Source organism: Mobula birostris, chromosome 31 (genome assembly GCF_030028105.1).
Source record: "Mobula birostris isolate sMobBir1 chromosome 31, sMobBir1.hap1, whole genome shotgun sequence".
NCBI classification, from domain to species: domain Eukaryota; kingdom Metazoa; phylum Chordata; class Chondrichthyes; order Myliobatiformes; family Myliobatidae; genus Mobula; species Mobula birostris.
Window position 1 is genome coordinate 31,492,716 of NC_092400.1, and position 19,536 is coordinate 31,512,251.

The following is a 19,536-nucleotide window of genomic DNA, read 5'->3' on the forward strand; positions in this document are numbered from 1 at the left end:
CAGCATGGAGTATCAAGAAGTGATTTGAATTGTAATTGCAGTTTTGTTTTTTTACTACTAATAATATAATACAAATTACATGAATTACCTGGCTCTAAAGTGCATTAAATCAGGAATGAACACTCAGGAGCTGTGGATTATAGCATGTAATCCATCTTTCACATGATTTAGCAGAGTTTGGAGATATCTTGTATCACAGAGTGTCAAATTACATATATTATAATTGTTATAATACTATATTATATAATTATATCTAATAACCTAAATAAAGTGTGCTATTTCCAGTGAAGGCTTCTTCCTGCATTTTCACTTTTGATAGCTGCAAGTGAAGTGATGGGTACATGAACAGGCCCAAATCCTAGGCCCTAGTACCAATCCTGCTATTCCAGCTATACGAGTGTGTGAATCCAACTGACTTTAATATTGGCAATAATAAAAATGAAATGGCTGTAAAATTTCACTAGGAAGCTACACTATGGAGAGCTCAATATTGAAGAGGAGGTTCCTGCTGAATCAATACAAGATGAAAAAGATGGGCAAAAGGTTTGTCTATTGTAGACCCTCCAAGCGCTGACAGCTGCACCAGTAAATACCTGCAGGATACCAGAAGATACATTTCAACATTGAGGCAAATAATGCATCTTTAATGTTCAAGAGCAAATCCTGTAATACAATTTTATTTATTAGCTTTGTTTTATAGTTTGTATTTCAACATTTTAAATGAACATCCTTCAGTGGTGAAAATTAAATTAGTATTGAAGTTAATATATTATCATCTATATACGTAAATAACATCTTCACCAATTCTGTTTCGTTAAATCCAACATTATATAACCAGACCAATTGAAAAAATTGCCAGATAGACTTAGTTAAATTTAGATTTAATTTTTTTTTAAATTAAATCAGTCATATTCAGCTGACAAATTAAGAATTTGCACTGTGTCAAGATCAGAAGAAGATCAAAAGGGTAAAGCACCTGACAGAAAATCCATCAATATAATATTTTGAACCACATTCATTTGGAATTGAAATTAGCAAGCAGTTTGCATCATATTAGAAAGACTGCAGTCTAAGCAGATTGGGGGTACATGGGAGGGAGAAATCAAGGGGAACTTTACAAATCACTCTGGCTGTCAGATCTAATACTAAGGAAACATATTCCAACTGATAATTCCAACCCTGGCAGTTTATCAAGTCAGATATTGACAGTCACACAACCCAAATTCAAAATGTACTAACCTTCTAAACAAAAAAAAGTTAATGTAAAGCACAGAGTTAGAGAATCAGAGCAATCTTTTCTTGCAATTGGAAGAAGCAGTGAGATTTTAAGCAAAGGTATGAATTTATAGCATGGATGAAGAAGAGAAAAATAAGTTCAGACGCTGATAAAGACAACAAGGTCCAATGTAAGTGCCTTATCTTCCATCTAGACAAGCAACAGCCCTTAAGGCTTTACTTTGAGTTCAACAATGTCAGAAAACCAAACTTTCCAGTTTCCATCAGAACTGGATGGTCTGTAAATTCAGCTATATTTTTTTCTTTCCGCAATTGCTGCCTCACTTATCGAATATTTTCAACATTATTTTATTGCACATCTTTTTTGCAGCTGCAGTGTTTAGTTTTGCACCATACAATATTGTGTTTTGTTTCTTACTCCTTTGCCCTTTTTCATTTCCTTCTATTTACATGTCTTCTAGACAGATCAGCTGCAAATAATCAGCCTGGTATCATTGTCTTGTGGCCTCCACCCTGGCACAGATATTCCCTTTGTTCTCCCCAACTCTTACACTTCACTGCAAATTAAAACATGTTTTTTTTACCCTTTAAAACTCCGATAAGAGCACATTAAAATGTCGAATTAGTTTCTCTATATTCAGGTGCTGCATGACCATTATCTAATCCTGCTTCCCTTGCCTTTATTTCTAACTAGTCATTTTATTTCTCTAGCAGGTGTTGCCTTTCCTGTTGCACTCTGCAACAACTAACTGATTTTCAGAAAAGTTACATTGATAGTTAATGAAATACTAAGTCATCCGTCCACAATAGTTTTCCTCTTACTTTCCACCTACCTTTCTTACAGGAGGAAATCTACTTTGTGCCCTAGCTTTCCTTTTCAAATAGATATAGAAAAATAAAAGACGTCATTAAAGCATAAATTAATTTTGTTATACAGGTTTGCTTCAAATTTTGGGCACTTGTTATTAAAAGAAACTAAAGGACAAATCAGAGGGTGAAAATGAAGTGACAAGACCTGGTATGGAATTAATATAAACAAAAATTTTGGAAGTATTATATATAATTTACTGTAATTCAGTTTTTTTCCCCTATATTTATCATGTACTTCATTGTACTGCTGCTGCAAAGTTAACAAATTTCATGACATATGCCGGTGATATTAAACCAGATTCTGATTTTGATTCCTGGGGTAGAAACATGTTATATGCAAGTAATTAAAATTATGCTTACATACATGACCTTCAAACAGGGGGATCAATCTGTATAACTAATATCCATTACATCAATTCCAGAATTTTGTTTCAGATTTTTAGCATCTACATTTCTTAATAATTTCCTTCACATTAAGTTATGTTCTTTTATTGAAGTTTGCTTACAAATACTTGCTTAGGATGGGATACTTAACTATTGAACTGTTTTCAGAGAAAGGCAGAAGATTTAAGTAGGCTAAAGTAGTATTACTTTGTTGCTGGCTCCATATCAGAAATTCATTCTACCCTCAACTTGCTGGACCAATTCCATTTCCTGATCTTGTGGTTTTTGTATAAGTTTCATGCATTATCATGAGTGGTCATTGCCATTTTTATTAAATCCCTAGTTTCAAATCCCTTCAGTTTTTGAGTAATGTTGAACTAAATTATATTCAAGGCTGAAATCCTGACTCAATTTTTCTCCTTACTTTTCATACCCCATCTACACTGTTTCAGTAAGTTAATCACTTTTATAGAACAATCTATTATTCATTAAAGCCAGCAGTAAATGGATTATTAAATACTGAACACTTGACATGATTTTTCTGGGCAGATTACTTAAATAGCCTTTTTCTGCTGCCCAAAAGTTCAAAGGTTTTCTTTTTGTTCTTTTGGGAAAAGTAATTAAGTGATTGTATTTTTGTTTTCTGCACTGGAAATTTACTGTAAACAGATTACTTATAATGGAATTGATGACTAAATAAAGAATTCATGATATGGGACCACTGGAAGGAAAAATAAGTCAAGGTTAAATGTTTCTTGAAAGAAAAGCTGGAATGATAATCTGAAAGTGTTTTGTTTCATCCCTAAACATCACCATCAACGTTCCATAACTAACCATACCAACCACCACCAGCAAAATTAAACACTGTACTCTCTCATTTGTTTACCAGCCTTCCTTTCAAGTACTAAGTATTAGACAGATACCGTAGACTGTAATTGGAATCAAAATTATGGGTAGTGATTTATTCTTAACTACTTCATGGAAATAATATTCTTTTTTCTTTAAAAAATTACAAAATTACCACCTGGCTTCACCTATCACCTTCCAGCTAGCCTCCTTCCCCCTCCTCCCACCTTTTTGTTCTGGCAACTTTCTACTTCCTTCTCAGTCCTGAAGGAGGGTCTCAACCCGAAACGTTAATTGTTAATTCATTTCCATAGATGCTGCCTGAACTGCTGAGTTCCTCCAGCATTTTATGTGCGTTGCATCAGATATTCAATCTCCTTTCTATTCATTCAATGCATGTAGGCTGAGCCAGCATTTACTTGCCTATCCCTTATTGCAATTGAGAAAATGGTAGCTAGCTGCCTTCTTGAACTACTGTAGCCCTTGAGGTACTCTACAAGGAGGGAGTTCTATGGTTTTGTCCCAGCAACACTAAAGAAATAAAGGTACATTTTCAATTCAGGATGGCAGACAGCAACTTCCAGGTGGTGCTGTTCAGAGCTTTTGCTGCCACTGACCCTTTAGCTGGTGGAGGTCAGGAGCTTGGAAGTTGCTGTGTAAGGCATCTATCAAGGTGCTGCAGTGAGTTCTGTAGATTGTGCATGCAGGAGTGAGTGTTGCCCCTACTCCAACTTAACCATGACTTCATTCTTTACCAGATTTATTGAACTCCTTGATCATTGATCCCATTGTCTTGATTTCCATTGGAATTTCATGAGAAATGGAAAAGAAGTCCTGCTCTTAGGTTAGTCTTTTTGGATAATTTTGATCTCCTCACTTCATTTCTTTCAATATCAAGGCCAACAACTTCTTATTTGAGAGAAGATAAATTGAAACTGTAGGTGACATGTGATTCTACAGGTGGTGAGCTTAAAAGGCATCCAATCTGTGCAATAATTTATGCCAAATACATTCTTGAATTCATTTGGTCAGTAACAAGAATATACAAGATTAAAACAATTATTAAAATATATTATTTTACATAGAATGTAGTGGATAGATAATTAAGATCAAAAGTACACCAAAACCATATTTTAAGAAAATAAAGACCCTTTAGTTTAACCTTGATCATTGAGAAGTGATGGAAGAGTTAATCAAGAGTGCTATCAAGTAATACTTGGTTAGCAACAACTTCTCACAGAAGTTCAGTTTGGATTTGCCAAATGGGAAATTAGTCAGTTGGGGAATCCTAATTGTAGACAAGCAATTCTATAACATTGCCATGAAATTACCATTTTGGGGGTAAAGCATTCTATAACCACATTTAATAAGTTTGTATGACTAATTTCAGATTAAGCTTTTTCAAATAATATATTTCCACCATTTAACTGAAACTTTCAGGTAATGTTATATCTAACTTCATGTGGGAACATTTTACTCTGAACATTAAAAATAATATGATATTCCAGATTTGGCCTTAAGCACCAAGCTAACTTTAATATATACTGTAAATACTATGAATTTGCATTTTTTAAAAAATGTTCTATTCAAGACTCAGTTTAATTTTGTGGGTCTTTGTTTTTTTTAAAAAAAAAACAAAAATATTGTCTTGCAAATACTTTTCTTCTGAAGCGTACATGTTCTTCTGATCCCTTTTGTGTGCTATGAAAAACCACATCTGACAGTCCTCAAGAAAATGTAACATCAGTAACATTTTCAGTGTTTCTTTAAATCCACAACCCCTTGGCAGTACAGATGCACGATGACTGTTTTGGCTTAAATTAGATGTTTTTCAAAACCATTTATCCATATAAGGCCATTGATTGCATGCTAGCAGCTCAGCACTTCATACAGAGAGCTGGAAAGCCAATGTTTGCTTATTCTCTTTGGGCAGCTGGAATGAGATTTTTTTTCCAGGAAAGACAAATTCAATCATTACAAGTACAATTTATTCCAATGAAAACCGGTAACAATATAGTTTATTTTTTCTAATCACATTGTTTTAATTATTTTCAATAAAGCTCAATCTTTTTGTAATTATATTTGCTGAAATTTGATGTTAAGCTCTGCTCAAAGGAATAGACGGGACATAGATTAATGAAATACAAAAATAAAAACAAAGTGCCCGAAATTTTCAACAAATCAGGCAACATTATGGAAAGAGAAACAATTATATCTCCCAAATTCTTTGTCAGAAACTGGATTCTCAACTCCAACTCCATTCTTCTTTCCCCACCGACCACACCCTGTCTGATGGCACATTCCTATGCAACTGCAGGAGAAGTAATACCTGTCCTCTCACCTCCCACCTTTCATTCGAGGATGGAGTATTTCCTGGTAAAGGGACAGTTCCCTTGAACTTATTCCAATCTACTATAATGAACTTAGCGTTTAAGTGTGGTCACCTCTATACTAAATGAATCAAACATTGATCAATAGTATTCAGTGTATTGGGGCATCTGAGCTCCCTACTGCCTGCTACTTTAAATTGCAATCCCACTCTGTCATATCTGCCTGTGACATTCTGCACTGTTACAATAAGACCCAATGCAATCTTGGCAAACAGCACACTTTTCTGGGCATATTGTAGTCTTCCAGACTCACTGTCAAATTCTTCAACTTTAGACAACTCATTTTCTTTATACTGTATCAAAACTTGCCATTTTTGTCAGTCATCCATCTGCGATTTTGGCTCATTTGTTTTACTTTTGGTATAGTCTGACTGTTGGACAGGTCCACAGCCCTGCCAATAGCAACACAAATGCAGATAAAGCAGTATAATGTGCTTTTAACCCATTTCAATTCATTTGGTCTCATCCTATTGAAGATATTACTTTTGCTCTACTTTCCCTTCTCCAACTTCCCTACGACTAAAAAAACAAAATTTGTTTTCTCTTTCCCAGCTCTAAAGGGGCTCAGATCTGAAACATTAATTTGTTTTTTCTTTTCACAGCCTGACAAGTTCAAGTTCAAATTTAATTATCAATCAACCATACCCGTGAATACAGCCAAATGAAACAGTGCTACTCCAGTACCAAAATGCAAAGCACTGTACCAGTAGACCCGTACAGCACAAGGCGCGTAGAAGGTAGCTAGCATATAAAGTGCAGTCACAAACATAAAAGTATAAAATATAGTCAAAGCCCCCAAGTCGATAAATGCTGCACTTCTGCTGAGTGAACACTGGGGTGCATCACCAATTCAACTGGAGCACCTGCCTCCAACACCTCCCCCGGGAAGCTGCAAACAGGCGACACTGCAGCTTGAAGCCTAGTCCTCGCGGCAACTGAGGCCACACAGCTCCCCCGCAATTCACCAATAAATTGGATTTGCAACATTCCACACCAGCAGTGTCCAACAGAGACTTGCACAAGAAAAGTGACTGAGATGATCATTTGCAGTTTGACTGCACACCTCCTTTGTGCAACCACTCCGACACCTCTGTCGCAGACAGCATCACGGTCCACACTAAGTCCAGCTCCTTCAGTTTCGCCGCCAACAGGCAACTCAGTGATAAGGTAGATCTGCAGAACTTTAAGTTCTTAGAGTCCACTAGGGTCTTGCGATCATAAAAAATGTTTTTAAAAAAAAACAATAACACTTTTAGCTGACTCCATAGAACCCAATGCGTCTGAGTGCACTGCCACCTTACCTTCAATAATTACCTACTGAGCGTTGGGTTATGGAAATTCATCTTAAATTAAAATTTTCACTTTTATTCCCATTATCAGCACCTATAGTTTCCATTTTTGTTAACTTTAGATGAAATATAGTATGGGCATAAGTATTATCATGCACATTCTATTTAGTACAGTCTACACTACCACCCTCTCACTTACTCAGAAGGAAATGTGAGTTAATGGTTCCTCATGGTTTCATCCATGCTTTGCTACCTGTATCTGATAGTCACCATTTTTTAATGAATCATCTTCCTTTCAATGCTCCACATATGTGCTCGCCACTTCCTTTTACAATTGGCCTTTGCTGCAAGAGAGGAGGAGTTTAGAAATAAGTATTTCCCAGTTCTAAACTCCAATCATCTGAGAATAAAGACCAACTGCTACTTGCCCTCCAAATCACTCGCTCCACCTGTCTGCTAAGTTTTTGTGAATTGTTCACAAGAGCACCTAGATCCCTCTGAATTTTGCTCATCTTCAATCTTTCTCTATTTACATAATAGTCAGCCTTTAACATGCAAACATGTGGACTTTGGTAGGAGGAACATCATTTCATTTGCCAAGCGTTTGCCCATTCAGTCTATCCATCTATTTCCTGTTGCAGAATCCAAATATCTTCACCAGAACATGCTCTGCCACTTTTTCAATATAATAAGCAAATGTGGAAACCTTACACACTGCTCCCTTTACCAGATTATTAATAGGTGTTGTAATAATTGAGGGTTAAAAGCTGACCCTTGGAGTACGTCACTGGTTACATTGTGCCGGCCTAAAAAAGACAAGATTACAGCTCACTCTTCTATATGAAAACCAGTCTTTAACCTATGCTAAGTATACTTTCCTCATAACTATGAGCTTTATCTTCTGCATCAACCTTTTGACACATCCTCTAAAATGTTTTCTGAAAAAAGAAATACATTACATCATAGATTTCCCTTGTTATTTCAATTCTGCTTGTTATATCCTTGAAGAACAGTAAATTTGTCATACGTGATTCACATCATATTTGGTTTGGTTTGGCTCTTCTAGATGACTCACAATTTCTTCCTTGATTAAATACTCCAGCAACAAGCAAATATTAAGTTAGCAGGCTTATAGTTAACCAGCTTTTGTTTTCCTCTCTCCTTGAAGAAATATTTTCAGTTTTCCAATTCACTTGTACTTTCTGGGAACTAAGATGGTGTAGGAAAGTGGAATTTTGATAGAAAATCAAGCAGAAACGTTATGAATGGTGCAGCATGATCATTGTTGCATGTACTTGTGCTTTTTTGACATCAATCAAATGTCAATTCATAAGGATCCCTCTGAGTATCAATGACAATGAAGAATTGACAAGGAAGTAGGGTTACTAATAATTAATAATTTAAACATTTAGTACATAAAGCTTTAGAATGAAAGTTCTTTATTTTGGAAAGTTTAATAAGGAAGAAAGAAAATAAGGATTTCTAGACCCTAATGTTCTTGGCAAACTATTGGAATCTATCATTAAGATGTCATAACAAGGCACTTAAAATGCCTAATCATACTAACATGTAGTTTTTGAAAGCGAGATCATGATTGGCATAGGAAAGAGCTTTTTTTGAGAATGCTGTTCACAGGGTAGATGAGAGGAACCAATGGATTTTCAAAAACATTTGATAAGGATCACACAACAAAGTCATTACATAAAAAGGATCTAAGATTGTGCCAATGGTAGAAGAACAAAAGCAGAAATTTTCCAATAATAGCAAGTAACAAGTAAGTGAGCAGTGTATAGTTTCATAAGGCTTAAATTGCGCATGAGCAACAAACTATTAGGAGGAGGTGTATATATGTACACACACACACACACACACACACACACGTATCACAGTTTTCAGTTCATATTGTACTAACTTAGATGTCGCAACCATTGCTGCATGCCATAGAAGTGGCAATTAACTGGAGTACCTTGAAAGTGTCAGATAATGGTAATCTCCAACAAGGGAATCCAAACATCTGCCCTTGACTTCAATAGCATCAGCATAACCAAGTCTCCCATCATCAATGAAGTCATCACTGACAAATATTTGATTGGTTCAATCACAGATATCATGGTAACAAATGCAAATCAGAGTCTGGATAATCTGCAGGAAGTGACATAGTTCCTGATGCTCTACAACCTTTCTACTATCTACAAGGCATAAGTCAGGAGAATGATAGAATACTCTTCATTTGCATGGAAAAGGGCAATAACTCTAAAGAAAGTTGACATCATTAAGGACAAAGCCGCCCAGTTGATTGGCACACCAGTAACCATCCCAAATATTCACTCCACAACCAGCACACAGTCACTGTCAGTCTGTGCTATTTTCCAAAATGCCCTACTGTTACTCTTCCAGACTGCTTAGACAATGCACTCAAACGAGAAACTTCTATTTGGACGGTAGTTATGTAACAACACCACGAACTAAAGAAGTTTTGCTAGAACCAAACAGAGCTCTGGTAATAGCACATTTGAGCACCATATGCTGTTTTGGTCTACCATGTGCAGTTTTGGTCTTTTTTTAGGTCTCGTGAGACCATGGAATGTTTCCAGGGCGCAGACCGGCAGTTGCCCATTCTGCAAGTCTCCCCTCTCCATGCCACCAATGTTGTCCAAGGGAAGGGCACTAGGGCCGATACAGCTTGGCACCGGTGTCATCACAGAGCAACCTTGGCACCGGTGTCATCACAAAGTAATATGTGGTTAAGTGCCTTGCTCAAGGACACAACACGCTGCCTCAGCTGAGGCTCGAACTAGCGACCTTCAGATCACTAGACCGATGCCTTAATCACTTGGCCACGCGCCAACACACGTCTTGGTCTACATACCCAAGGATAGATATGCAAGGTTTGGAACTGATTTCTGGGATGAAGTTATCCTACAAAAACTGATTAAGTTTAACCTATAATGAAGTGATTTCATTGAGGCATCCACAATTTTAAGAATTGACAAGGAAGATATAAAGATAATTTCCCTATCAGGAGAATCTAGAATGAGCATTTATGATTAGGACTTCTTCATGAAAAGGTAAAAATTTTTGGCATTTTATTGCTAAGTGCTTTGGATACTTAGCCACTATTTTCAAGACTCTGATCAATAGATTTTTGGACAGTGATGAAACAGGAGGATATGGAGAAAATCATGCAAGAAAGTGAATGAGACACAGGATCAGAACTAAGTCACTGGATAGCACAGAAAACTTGAGTTACATACATAAACTACTGCTGCCTGTGTTTCTTATTAACCAAAAGGTTAATGAGAAACCTACATATATAAAATCATTAGTTTACTTTAAGGATGGAGTGTTGGTTAGAGTGCTTTCAAGTTAGGGGTTACCTCACAAACCTGGTTACATCATGCAAATTAAACATTTTTTTCTTTTAAAATAAGGAATTTTACAGCAGGACAGATTCACGGATACCCTAACTTCGAAAGAAAAATGCTAATCAATGACAGGGACATATAGGTTTAAGTTTTCACTGCGAACATTTGTCCATTTCATGGCATCATGATGGTAAATACTCAGAGCTTTGCCATCATTATAATTTCAAAATAACTGGCACCATGGTAGCGTACCTCAGGGCGTAGGAGTTCAATTCTGGCATCCTCTGTAAGGAGTATCTGTACATCCTCCCCATGGAATAAGCAGGTTTTGCCTGAGTGCTCCAGTTTCATCTACAGTCCAAAGGTGTACCGGGTAGGTTACCTGGTCAATGTCATTTGTCCCATGATTAGGTTATGGTTAAAATCGGGGTTGCTGTGTTGACATGACTCAAAGGGGCTATTCTGCACTGTATGTTTAGATAAATGAAATCAGTCTGATGTTATCTCAGAAAATCACACAAGCATGGCTGCCTGGATGTTCTAATTGACGAGTAGCTCCAAGGGAGCAGAAGGCAAATTTCATGGTCAAGATGAGCTTGGAGGGCATAAGGAAGAAAATAAGAAAAAGAGAAATTGAAGATTCAAGGCACAAGTGAAAATCCTAAACAATAATTGCTGGACTGAAAGGGGAAAATCCAGCATGATGACTGAATAACCTTCAAAATCTTATGAAACGTTGGCCTCCTGCAGAAGCTGGAGGAAAGAATGGAGGGTGAGTAGAGAGCGGTTCAAATAAAAAGTAGTACAGCGAAGAAGCCATTTCCCAATATTGTTCTATAGCAATGAAAAGGTTTGCAAACAAATAGTTCAGTGAAATCTGGCAATGGGACAAAATTACCTCTGCTTTCATCACGCCACCTTCAGTTGGCACAGCATCTTGGATTTGATTTTCCAGACAAAACTAACATAAATGATAAACCCAAGAAGGTCTGCATACACTGGAAGTCCAAAGCAACACAAAAAATGCTGGAAGAATGAACAGTCGATGTTTCGGGCCAAGACCCTTCTTCAGGACTGAGAAGGAAGGGGGAAAGATGCCAGAATACATAAATGATCTTGAGACCTACAAGGGCTTGCATTACAAATCAGCAATATTAGATTTCAAACAATCATGTTAAAACCTGCAAACTACACCAGTTTAAATCAAAGGCACATTCCTGTAGACTAAAAGGTGTTTTATGTTTGTACCTCTAAAGTCTCACTTATACTTGCAGCTGTTCCATTTAAAATCTTTTCCATGACTTTGGTAGATTACCTTTAAGGAGCCCCATTTATACTGAGGTACATAGCAGGGTACCTGGCAAACTAAACCCCAACCACAATTCACTTGTACGTTAAAAAAAATTGCATGTGCATGACAGAATACATAATTGACATGTTCTGACATTTAAACTGTAACAAATTGCTTGCTCAGAGAAATACAAACTGTACTTTTAAATTCAAACCACCTTCTTTAATACCTTTTTCCTAAAGGAATAAAGCTACGCAAAGTAATAGTTCTATCACCTGATATTAACTCTCTGATCTCTCTCCCTTAAATGACAGTTCCTTACACCCATGATCAGAATTAGCAAGTAAGGAAAATGAAGTCAAGAACTGAAAATTTTGATCTCCTCCATGTGCTGCCACCACGGCCCCTCCACCACCCCCAAGGTCCACAACATGCACTTTCTGTTTGGTCGTTTGATAATAGCATTGTGCTTTGCAGTACATATGACCCAGGTTCAACTCTCACTGCTGCCTGTGAGGAGTTTCTACGTTTTCCCCCTGACCATACAAGTTGGTTTCCTCCCACTGTCCAAAGACATGCCAGTTGGTAGGGTAATTGGCCACCATAAACTGTCCGTGATTAGGCTCAGATTAAATCGGAAGATTGCTAGGCGGCATGGCTTGAAGGGCTGGAAGGACCTACAAGGGCACTGTATGTCAGTCAATAAATAAATAAATGAGGGACAGATCATTTTCCTGTTTCCTACACTCTGGAGTCAAGGCTACCATCACCATTTACTTGCCTTGAAAGAGCAAAATAACGGTCAATCCTAAAGAATTATGTAGAATTCCTTAAATCTCCAGGCAATGGTTCTAAAAAGGTAAATCTACAGATCTGGATACAAAACATTAAATCTAAAATATGATTCCAATCATTACTTACTGCCCTTTCCAGAAATACTAATAACCTTCAATGTAACTGGTAATTGTGCCAATTTTGAAATTTAGGAAATAGTCATATCTCATGTGTTTCCTTTTCAGAGTTATTTAAAATGTTTGTAATATTATATGGTAGATCACTGACAATTCAAAATTTACAGACCCACAGACTGACTTCATTACATTTAAAGTATCAAGCCAATTCTGAGTATTTCTTTCAATGAAATATTACTAAACATTCCAATTTATTACTCATGACATAGTTTAAATTAGAATAATAGTCATGCAAACTAACGAGCGTCCCTAAAGCTCACAGAACAAATCAGTCATCAAGCAGTTCTTCATCAATAAACACAAGTAAAAGAAAATCTGTTTCTTACTTTTTGCCCCTCTTTCAAGACACAAAAGACTCTAGTTGTAATGCTCTAATAAAACTTCACATTTTACCAAGTTAGGAGATGCTGGGGCAGATTATCCAAGGTATGTTTTAAAGATTTCTTAAAATAAAAGATAGAAATATAGACAAGTTTATGAAGAAAAATTCCAGAGCTTATGACTTGGATCTTTGGCAGACAAAGCTAAAGCTAACAAAAATGAAGGAGGAGATCTACCCAGAATTGGGGAAGGATATAAATCTGAACATTTTCAAAGGTTGCAAGAGGGGAAGAAGCGGGTGAAAGATATGAAAACAATATTTTACAATAGTCATGGAAGCAACAGTAGTTATCAACACAAGATAAGCAGCCAAATTGTACAGCAACATTTAAAAGTAAATATTGTAGATTTAGTGACAGTGAAATAGATCATGATTCTTGATTGAAAATAGTATCAGGACTGGACATACTATTATCCAAATTAGTTAAGTTGATAGATATCTATTTCTAGGCGCACTTCAATTGGTAATCCTTAGTAAAGACATTGTATACAGTATCTCTGGAAAATCCAACCAAAACTCACTGGAAGATAAATGAATCTATCAATCTATCAATCCAGTATTCTCAGCATTGAGACCCCAAATTATTCACAGTTGGCTACGCATTTCCAACAGCACACTTACAAAACTAACTTCCTATTCTGCATTCTAACCTGGGAGAAGATTAACAATTTGGAATAGAAAATCATCCAAGATGTACTTAAAATTTCCTTGAAAAAAAAATGCAACAAACCTACTCCTGGCGATCTTTGATCATGACTGCTCAAAGTGGAGACAAACCATTTGGGATGGTATTGAAAATCTAGACCATACCCTGGGAACACAGAAGTACTGCGTAATGTTTGAAGGAATGCATCATTTCACAAACTACCCAGTCCATCAACCACTTCCTGCCCCATAGGCAAGTCTGTGGTTTTTACATTTATGTTACTTGCCACTTCAGAATGCATATGACTGGAGAGAAGTCAAGTAATCCACTACATCATGAGGCTGTTCAAGTAGCATTTCTAAGCATTGAACTGTAAGATCATTCAGAACAAAGTTATACTCAAATCTACATACAGTATAAATCATTTTCCATTAGCAAATAGACAGGTCAACTACACAGGGGTTCCCAACCTAGGGTTCACAGACCCTTTGGTTAATTGCAAGGCTTCATGGCATAAAAAAGGTTGAGACCTCCTGATGCAGTGGAAACAAGGTTATAAAACCCATTTAATAAATAAAGCATTGGTTATGAAATATAGCAATGATTATATAACGGCATGTGATATATGATTGATATATAACAATGCCACTTGCCACTTCAAGGTAATAAATTTTCCAGTTTCATCTGTTGACATGGCAGTAACATCTTTTTTTCATTTTACAAACAAAATTTTAAGATTTGAACAAATTAATGCATGTAACAATGGAGATTTCTTTACTCAAAGGCAAGATAATTTCAGCTTAGAAGCTATACAACTGCAGTAACAACAAACTACTGATCCTAGCTCTTTTTAAACTATTGTTCCACATTCATCAAGTTCTCGTGAGCCTATAAATGTACTAAGGTGGATAACGTCTCCCCAATCAAACCGGTGCCTGCTTAACGAAACGAGGACCGGTTGAACGCAAGTACCAAGTGCGGTTCATGTCCAAAACAGAAGGTTCTGAAATCAAGTTCATTCCAGAAACCCGAGCGCAGGAATTTTCTGTGACATTCCCATGCAGAAATACAATAAGGGAATATTTCAGAGAAGTATCATTTTCAGTTAAACTGAGACAGTATTGGTTCTTTCGGGTGTACATAAAGGATACCTAAACGCTATTTTGTGCAGCAGGAAATTGATTTATCACGGAGGAGTAAAAGTTGACCCCCCCCCAAAAAAAAATCAGGATTTATAAAAGATCCAAGGTAGGGTTTGGAACTTTCTTAAAATAACAGATAGGAATATGGGCAAAATTATGGAGAAAAATTCCAGAGCTCATGATCTTTGGCAGACAAAGCTAAAGCTAACAAAAATGAAGGGGGAGATCTACCCAGAATTGGAGAAGGATATAAATCTGAAGATTTTCGAAGGTTACAGGAGCGGGAGAAGAGCAAGAGATTCGTTTATCGTGGTCATTTAAGCAGCCTGTGCTGTGCAAATTAGCGGAGTATCGCCGCATGGAATAAAGACGATATACACGTTATTAAAAAAGCACACCCTTGGCTTTATAATACTTAGATGTCAAGAAATCGTCAGTGTCCATCCATACAGATTTAGGTATTCCACATTTCTAATGATCACATTAGTTCCAAGACATCTTCACCTGAAATGGTAGCCTCTATTCATCTTGTAGGTGACAGGAAGCACTACACATGCTCAGTGGAAAGTGAATCTCAGGGTTGTATATATAATAAAATTTACTTTGAACTTTAATTGCGTTAACAATCGCGTTCAGTTTGCTTCTCATTGCCAAAACACCTGCTCCCGTTAGAACGTTAGATGATGTTAGATACACATGAATGTACAGATTCAGTTAGTTTACCTACTATTCAATAAAATCAGACACCCTTCATGAAATCCAACGACGAAGGAAATGAGTAGCAAACTCTGGAGAACTTCAATTCAGTTTTAATGTCATCCATTTGCTAACCGATTTCTCATTAATAACGGCATTTTTTTCGCAGTAAGAATCAATTTTAATATGAAAAACGTTAAATTAACACGAGTGCGATCAAAACACCAGGGTACTAAAAGGTGTATCTGGGCGATCTCACCACTGTAAGGAAAAAAAAGAACTATTTAATTGGTCTAACAGCCAAGCTTGACGCTGAAGTCCAGAAACTGTCATCTGCTGCGGAAGGACACAATAAACTGGAGTCAGCATTTTATTTGAACGTTTAAGCAGAACTGACAAGTTAAGAATAAACTTCAACTGCATTTAGAGACTGCTTGCACAAAAAATTAAGCGAAGGATCAAATATGTAAAACAATTTTGCAGTATCTGCTTCATTCTGTGTTAAGACCGGTTTAGAGACGAGAGATAGCAAAAGCATTGTTAAGTCATGCGATTTAACAATCGAAGTGTAGTTATGGATCTGCTTTGCGAATCGTGACACGTCGCATGCCAGATAGGAGGCTGTCCCAACTTGTACCTAGGCACACTAAGAAATCAAACGTGCGGACTTTACGTTATCTGCTTAAAGAATGGACGTGTACCTTGGCGCAGGACGGATCGATAGCATTATAGTGAGCGGCACTGCCGCCAGCGACATACTCTGTAGCCCGGGACACTCAACGTTTCACAGCTAAAACTCATCGTGGATCTTGGGATAACCCCCGCCTCCCAGAGGACTAAGCAAGGCCAGAGCAAGAACCACGGAATCGCAAGCACCGAGTGCGGGGGAACATTTCAGTGCAAATCAAACAACACCCTCTCCCTTGATCTCTCACCAATTTCCTGAGGGCTGGTTCGTCCAAAGATGAATAGCGGTCCGCGGACATCGTGAGGCCAGGCTCTGCCCTTCAGAGCTCCAGAGGGTCAGAAGTTCGCTTTAGTGCTCAGCGATGGTGTTGCCGGCTCAATTCACCCCCTCGGACAGCCCCGTCACTCGGCGACTCCCCAGGTGTCCCGACGTCTGACAGTCCGATCGTCGCAGGTGCTCGCTCCGAACTCCGGCAATGGGGCCAAAGTTTCCCCTCAGGCGAAATCAACCTGGATCACAGGTCACACGGGCGCTCTTGTCCCAGTTTTATTTCCCACAGCCCCCGCCCCGAACGTTTTCTGCCCTTCGTCTTCTCCCCGAACAATTCCCCAGGTTCAGAGTCCCGAACCCACCCCGCTTGCGGCGGCTCACCTCAGCTCGAGCTTCAAATACCGATCTCAGCTGAAGTCCCGCCCAGCGGCCTGGGCGTCGCCCAATCGCGCTCACGCTTATCCGCCAGCTTCCTTCTGATTGGATATCAGGTTTCAACCGTCGTTTTCGGACGTCACATCGGCGGCCACTCCGTCCGACCGTGGTACCTTTGGGACAATTTTCCGCTCGGAGCTACCGTGAAGTTGGACTGCGGCCGCCTAGGAGAATTACTAGCGTTCCCGAAGCTTAAAATCTCTGCTAATGTTACGAAAAACAACCCATAGATGATGCTAGGCACAATCTGGTCTAACGAAAGGCCTTCGCCCTGAAACGTTAAAAGTTTATCTTCTCAAAGGTGTAGCCTGACCCGCGGAATATTCGCAGTATTTTCAGTTTCTATTTTACATTTCCAGTATATGCAGTTTAAAAAACATCCAATTAGACTAAGCGGGCTCTCTTGATTGAGTCGCATCCATACCAGACACCTAAAACAGGTAATCCATTCTGAATGCCATCATGGCAAGAGATCACCAGAATGACAGAGTTATAGAAAAGTACAGCACAGAAAACAGGCCCTTGGACCCATCTGGTCTGCGCCGAGCCATTAAGAGAAAGCTCTTAAAAGAAGTTCTCAGAGCAGCCTTGAGAAAATGCAACATTTTCAGTGACTCGTAGTACTCCCTGGCCCATGACCAAACAGAGAGGAAGAAGGAGCAGCCAGGACAGCATCAAAAAACATGAGTCTTTCCATTAAAAAAAAACAGCAAAAATGTAGCCAGCGGCTCACCAACTTTACACTACGCACCTTCCTGTCGTATTAAGCATCTGCCGCCCTGCCAGTGGCAGTGTCTGAAGATCCCAACAGCCATCTCGGAGCCCACAGAATTGGAAGCAAGCCATTCTCATCCCCAAGGGACTGCCTGAAAATGACTTCACAGCCAAGACATTACTTTTCATGTGTAACCACTGGAGAAATGCAAGGAACTGGAATTAACAAAATGGAAGTATTGTCATAGTGGACAGAAGCAGGGACTTCAGATCACCTTATGTCACCTATCAAGTATCCATCTATATTAAGCCAATTTTCCACCATTTGGACAGCAGCCTTTCAGACCCTGGTGATTGGAATGCTTACTTCAATACTTATTTAATGCTGTAAGAGAACCTGCATCCACTACCTTCTCAGAGAGCACATTCCTGATTATAACCACACTCTTCATTAACATTTCTTACCTTGGTCCCTCTAACCTTCATACATTACACCTTGAACATGTACTCTCGAGTTTTACATGTCTTCATTAAGAGGAAAAAATCTTCACTCTCCACTCTATGCCCCTCATAATTTTACATATTCTTATCAGGTTGTCCCTCAGCCTCTGAACTAAGTAAAATAAACACAGCCTATCCATTCTCTTCTCATGATTGAAACATACCATCCAAGGAAACACCTGAGAGATTCTCCACAGCTTCCCTAATGTATCACATTCATTCATTTGTTCACTAGAATTGTGTGCAAACCTCTAGCTGTGGCATAATCCAAGATTCTATAACATTACACCATGAACTCCGTAATATTATATTTCATACCTTGGCTAATGAAGACCCACATTGTCTTCTTCAATAGCCTTTCAACCTATGCTGCCACCTTCAGGAGCTTTTTGGACTTGTACAGGAGATCTTTTCTCTCTATATCTCCTAGGTCCCTAACATGTTACATGATACATGTTCTGATCTTTTCTTCTTCTTCATGCACCTAGCGCATTACACGCTTGGGTGATCATGGCTCTCCACATCGAACGATCCCATGCAGTGTCAGTGATATCTCACACACTTAGATCTGTTAGTTCTTTCACAGTGTCCATATATTTTCTTCTTTGCCTTCCTCTTCCACGTTTCCCAGGCATGCAGCCTTGTAATGTAAGGCATTCTATTTCTCCCTTTCTGACGACATGGCCCAGGAATTTAAGTTTCCTCTTATTTAATGTTCTCATTAAAGATCTTTTTCTATGGGCACGTTGGAGTACTGTCTCATTAGTTACCCTATCTCTGATCTTTTAGACCTCCCAAAATGCAGCACTTCACATTTATCAGTCTACAGCAGGAGAATTTGGCCCATCGGACTCCTCCTGTGCTATGTAGGAAATTAGAGAGACTTTCTTAGTCCTTAGCAACCAGTTTATCTGAGAGGTGTTGTCAGGCTGTAGCTCCTGACTGTACTGCACAGATGGAGCTGCAAATGGATTCATTATGGAGCAACTACAATGCTAGGGACGTTGTGGACAACATGCTTAGTGAACTTGTGGGAAGGTAAAGACTAGGATAGCTGTCATAAATTATTGTATTCAATTATGAGGTAAGCAGACAGATGTTTCTATAGCTGCAAACAAGGTCCGCCAATTGCATTTTGCTTCCCAGATCACAGATGTCTTGGAGTAGATAGAGGACTTTCTAAAAGGGAAAATTAAACTACTTGAGGTTATGGTCCATATAAGTACTGTTGACGTAGCTAAGCAGAGGAATGAGAAACCTAGAAAGCTGGATCAAGATTAAAGAGCAGGGCCTCTCAGGTTATAATCCCTGAGTTGCTTCTGGTGCTCTGTGCTAGTGAAATCAGGAATAGGAGGACAAGTAAAATGAATGTGTAGCAAAAAGGATAGAGTGGGAGAGAGGACTTCAGACTTTTGGATCA

General features: G+C 38.3%; 1 protein-coding gene across 2 annotated transcripts in view; it reads right to left on the bottom strand.

Moving 5' to 3' along the window:
- The window catches only part of smtnb (smoothelin b), a 276,940-nt gene extending 260,072 nt beyond the window's left edge, over positions 1-16,868 (bottom strand). Inside the window, exon 1 of one of the 2 annotated variants that reach the window (XM_072247879.1) lies at positions 16,444-16,868. In XM_072247879.1, the coding sequence (XP_072103980.1) occupies positions 16,444-16,494 (51 nt within the window). In that variant the 5' untranslated portion in view covers positions 16,495-16,868. The remainder of the gene's footprint in view (positions 1-16,443) is intronic. The other variant, XM_072247881.1, reaches the window with a different exon arrangement.
- Positions 16,869-19,536: the final 2,668 nt, after the last annotated feature.